Below are 5,614 nucleotides of genomic sequence, written 5' to 3'. Positions count from 1 at the left end.
AGTCAAAGAATGAACAAATAAGGGTTCTTAAATTTTGCGCCAACAAAATAATAACAATATGTCATTTATTTAACAAATAAATCCAAACACAAAATGATACACTTGTTGAATAATAATTTGTAAAGTGACGATTTATGTTTAAACAATTTGAAACGCAACAAAAAACGATTTTGTGTTTCGAAAAAGCGGGAAAACTAATCATTTTATGATAAGAGCTGATCTCTAGAATTAGCTGTTATCTATGGTAATCAACATTGTGGAAATTTTTGAAATGTCATAATCTGGAACGGAACAATATAATACATTGTGTTAACAAATTGTCGCATGAGCGCTATAGCATCAGATAGAACGTGGAAAAATAAAATCTAATTTCGCAATTTATTTCGTAATTTTCTTTTTTTTGCTACGTTTTTTTTGTTAGAACCAAAAATACGATTGCATCGAACTAACAAAATGTCATTCAGAAGAGTACATGACATTTTATTTCTCAAATAATTTAAAATAAATTTGAGATTAGAAAACAATCTTTCAACGCTTACTTGCGTTACTGGAAGAGCTAATACAGTTACTGCGAGCTCATAAAGTTCAGGGCAAGTGACTTTTTTTTCTCCCAGTATAGAAATATATCTTCCTCGTATTTAATTCTTTCTTCATTTCCAAAGTTAATAAGAAGGTGTTTAATGTCAGATTTGTTAGTTTTTGTATGCTGCGTCTGTCGCGAATTTTCCTTTTCTAACAACATTAATTCTAGAGGGTCTTCAATTTTTTCTGTGCTCTGTGATCTAAGCGCGCTATCGTGGCACGTACTAGATGGTGTACTAATTTCAATCGTTTTCAAAGCTTGTAATCGCTGCCATACAAAAACGAGATGGTTTACTGCAGTTTCTCTTTGCGTCTCAGAAAGCAGAACTTGCCATCTGGCATCTAAATAAATTGCACATAGCAAAGCTGGACTCTCCATTAGTTTAACCTCTCGCTCCTGCATAGCAGTGACCAGTGCTTTTGCTAACGAACTGTCGATAGTCTTTGTATTATGTTTACACATCAACCACGCTTGTATGAAATCGCCAACCTGAAGTTGCTCTGCCTGTAATTTTTTCGTGGTAACTTTTGCTGGTTTTAAGGCATCAACTATCAACTGTAATTTATCATAATCATTAATTGACAGATTTGATAATTTGAATTTCTTATTTGCTGATAAAATTTGATCGGGCATAAATCTGAAAGCCAATAAACTTAAAATCATGTCATACATTGAATGTTAACGTGTCGGGCAGTCGAGTGTAGGTTTTCTTCTTCCAATTGCAACTAAGATACCTGAATTTGTTGGTGTGCAAAGTTTTTTAACGAGGCTTCTTGCTCTCGTTAATAATTCACGTATATCATTTTTTTTAATAGCATCTTCGACTGCAAGCTGCAAAGTATGTGCCACACATCTTTGCCCAAACACACCTTCAGATGAAAATTTACTTGGTAAATTATCAAAAATTCAAAATAAATCATTTTCTACCGATTTGGTTGAGTTTTCTTCCAAAATATTCTCATTACTCTCCTCATCTTCAGTTTCACTTCCTTCTTCTTCGCTATCTTCGTCACTACTGTTCATGTTTTCATTCATTTCTTCATCGTTATTTTCATTTGTTTCACTTTCAACATGCATCGAGGAAACATCGCCACTTAGTAATTTAATCGTTTTTAACATATTGGCCGCGTTATCAGTCGTCACGCAATAAATCATATTTTTAGAAATCCCGCATTTATCAAGCTCAATTATAATTTCTTTTTTCAAATTTTCAGCCGTGTGCGTACAGTCTAACTTTTTCGTACATATATTACGTATGATAAGTTTGCCTTCCTTACAATACTGAATATTTATACCCATTAATGATCTATCTAATCGAGTCGCATTATCTATTTTAACACAAATTAAACGACCTTTCACATCTTGGAGTATTTCCTCACAAATGTTTTGTGCTTCAGTAGTAATTTGTCATTTAATAATTTCACGATTTACAACGATTTTAGGTCCATCCTTAGTAAGGCCATTCAATATTGGATCGATAATGCGTTTGAAACCACTATCCTCAACAAAATTTATACTTCGTCCATTGACAGTAGTCATTTCAACACAAGCGTCGATTATTTCATTATAATCAATTCCCATAGATCTTTTCAGCAGTGCTGGAGATCGCAACGGACAGTGGTGTGCGCGTGCGGATAGCCCTGCAGAGGCGCGTGGTTTTTTTGCTTTGGGGTTATTGTGAATTGCAGTGCGTTCTATATAGCCTCATAAGCATTAAATTTTTATCGCTGAAAGAGATCTAGTGATAAAAAGTGTAAATTATTATCGGTCAATATGAATGTTGGTTTATCTTGTCAAAAGAGGAATGCTAATGTTTAATTAATATTTGAATCCCGATTTAGATGGAAGAAGAAAAGACGAAAAATCTTCCGATGAATGAGGAAGAAAACCAAGATTCACTGGTTGACCACGATAGTGACAGCAGCGTGGTCACAGTGGTAGAGAAAGAAAGAGGTAGCAATAAAACGATGAGTAAAGATGAAGGTAAGAGAGCATTTTTTTTTAATAAAACAATCAAGAAGGATAATATACTTGTGTATTCAAAGATAGAGTAATTAAAAAAAAAACTGTTTAGAAGAAAAAGAGAACAAGAAGGAGACTGAAGCAAAGGGTGCAATCCCGAAACGCGGCAAACCAAAAATAATAGAAAACATAGATGTAAATAGAGAATGGGCTGAAAATCGTCCTGTACTACCTATAGAGACAAAGATGCTTTACGAGAAACAAGAAAAGATGGTTGAGAAAATGGCCTCGGTATTAAAGATGTTGGATAAGGTTATGACCCAAGCAACCTCCATGATGGAAAATATGGTAGAAGTCGCTCACGTAAATTTAGAGAAAGAGAAACTAAAAATTAGACGTTTAGAGGTAAATAAACAGAATACAAAAAGTAAAGTAGAAAACGGTATACAAACGGTTAAAGAATCAGAAGTAGAGCCTAAAAAGAAAAAGTTAGATAAAACAGTCTGTTCAGTCGAGAAAAATAGAAGTTTAGAGACAATTAAGAGTGCTTTAGAGGTAGAATTAAACAGTCAAAGGTTGCATATTAGAAAAGAATATAAGCTAACGCAAAAATCCAACTTTGATCTTTGGATGGATTATTTAAAATCCGAATTAATGAATAACGACTTATTAGATGTAATAGATTCAAACTTTGATAGTCCAGAAAATCTTTTCAAATTAAAAGTTGCTAAGAGAAAAAGTTTAGTTAGAGATATAATAATCAATTATTTAGATAAAAATTATCATAAAAGGATTTTACATGAGAAAGATCCAAAAGAAATTTTGAAGAAATTAAGAGGTTATAAAAAGAGTGAAGTAAACGTTACTCATGCATCGGTACGAACTAAACTCTATCAAATTAAAATGAGAAAAGACGAAAAAGTAAGTGATTTTTGCGAACGCTTTGATTCAATAATTAGAGAATATGAATCATGCGAAGATGCGGTACCTCTCACAGAACAAGAAATGAGATCTGCATTGTATCAAGCTGTGTCAATTAATGTGCCGGAACTGAGGAATGTAGATTTAATTAGAAGACAAACTAATCTTAAAGAAATGAATGTAGATGAAATAAAATCTTTCATGATGCAGTTAGAGGCAGAGACTAAGAGTGAAGTTAGAGAGAAACTAGAGAAACCAGAAGTTAGAGTGCAGAGGGCTACCGCAGAAGAGCACAAAGAAATAAAGTGCTATCGATGCAACAAATTGGGTCACATGGCGAAGGACTGCCCACTAGCGGGATCAGAGGCCTGGTTCTGTTATTACTGCCAGGAGATTAGAGAACACAAGGGTGATAGCTGTCCTAATGCCGGAGCCCAGACAAACAGATTTAGAGGAAAAAGGTATACAAATAAAACCGTTAATAAAAATATAAAGAAAAAGGGTAGATTTGCGCAAAGAGGAACAAAAAGAGTAGATAATAAAGGAAGTATCCGAAAATTTACTATCTTTAAGAAAGCTGGCTGATGCAGGGTTCAGTATTTATTTAGATGATAAAGTATTTAAAGTTCACAATAAACTAACAAATAAAATTGTTTTCGAAGGAATTTATGAGAAACCAAATTGGATTATGCAATTTAAAGTTAAAAACAATAATATAGAGGACAATGAAAGCATAGAATGTGCTGTGTATAGATGTAAAGCAGAAATTGTTCCACATTGTGAGTTTCTTGAATAATCGCAAGCAAACATTCAGACCAGTGAATTATATATCAATTTCGGAGGGAGAATTAGACGAAAGAGACAATGTTGGCTCTGCGATTGGGAGGGAGAATGAAGGAGAGCTCACAAATGTGAACGAAAATATAGAACACAATAATGCTGAACTCGATCAAGTCATTAAGTTAGAAGATATACAAACATTAGAGAATATAGAAGAAATGTGTGAAAGCTCAGTAATTGAAAAAGTAAAGAAATTAGAGAAAATAAATGAGGCGATGTTATGGCATGTTAGATTAGGTCATGCGTCGTTAAACTATTTAAGACAGCTACAAAAAGTAGAAAAGAGATTAGAGACAGTTAAGTTTGATAACTCCATATTAGAGTGTGAAGTCAGATCAAGGCAAGGAATTTACGAGAGGTGCTTTTAAAGAAATGTTAAAAAGAGAAAATATAGAAGCCATATATGCACCATCGTACACTCCGGAACATAATGGAGTTGCAGAAAGGTTCAACAGAACGATGCAAGAGAAAATAAGAACATATATTTTCGACTCGGGATTACCAAAGAGTATGTGGGAGTTGGCAGTTGACGCTGCTGTGCATGCGTACAACAGATCTCCACATAAGACTATAGAGTATGAGATCCCCTTGAAGAAGTTCTCATCAGAAACAAGTTGTCATTTCGAGCAAATAAAGAGATTTGGATGCATTGGATATGCAAGAGTACCAAAGCCTACGTCGAAATTTGACAAGAGAGCTATTAGAGGTGTGTTGGTAGGATATACTGACACTGGATATATACTCTGGCATCCAAGCACAAGAAAATTTATAGAGTCCCGACACATTAGATTTAATAAAAAGATAACATATAAAAATGTATATCAAAACAGTCAAATAAAAGAAGAAAAAAACTTAGATAAAAATTGGATGAAAGAATTTGTAGAGAATGAGGAAAAGGGAGAACAAAAACTAGAGATTCCTGAGAAAAGGAAAAGAGGTAGACCGAGAAAACAAACAACACAACTAGACGAACAGAAGCAGAAGGACGCACGAAAGGAAAGTGAAGCTCCAATGACTAGAAATAAAACTAAAAGAAAACTATAGAAGATAATGGAGACACTGATGTGCGGAGAAAAATAGAAGATGTTAGCTTTGCTAATTATATTAATGTGAAAAATATTCAACGGAATATAGAGAATGAAGATGAACTACATCAATGCTTTATGGCATCGTTAAATAGAGAGCCTGTTACTTATGAAGAAGCTATATCAAGTAAAACGAAAGAGAGAATTGGAAAATTGCAGTCAAAGAGGAACTTGAATCTATGTATGCTAATCAAGTGTGGGAACTTGTCGATAGACCATTAGA

At 33.8% G+C, this 5,614-nt stretch overlaps 1 protein-coding gene across 1 annotated transcript; it reads left to right on the top strand.

Annotated features, from left to right (window-relative positions):
• The first annotated feature begins 1,757 nt into the window (after positions 1–1,757).
• On the top strand, positions 1,758–4,134 carry LOC143894897 (uncharacterized). Its single transcript, XM_077401574.1, has 3 exons — positions 1,758–2,566; positions 2,658–2,950; positions 3,677–4,134. Exons 1-3 carry the CDS (start codon positions 2,425–2,427, stop codon positions 4,049–4,051), a joined length of 810 nt encoding a protein of 269 aa, XP_077257700.1. The 5' UTR covers positions 1,758–2,424; the 3' UTR covers positions 4,052–4,134.
• Positions 4,135–5,614: the final 1,480 nt, after the last annotated feature.

Source organism: Temnothorax americanus, unplaced genomic scaffold (assembly GCF_048541705.1).
Source record: "Temnothorax americanus isolate GAGA-0224 unplaced genomic scaffold, ASM4854170v1 Scaffold147, whole genome shotgun sequence".
In the NCBI taxonomy this organism is placed as follows: Eukaryota; Metazoa; Arthropoda; class Insecta; order Hymenoptera; family Formicidae; genus Temnothorax; species Temnothorax americanus.
This window is presented reverse-complemented; position numbering and strand designations above follow the sequence as displayed.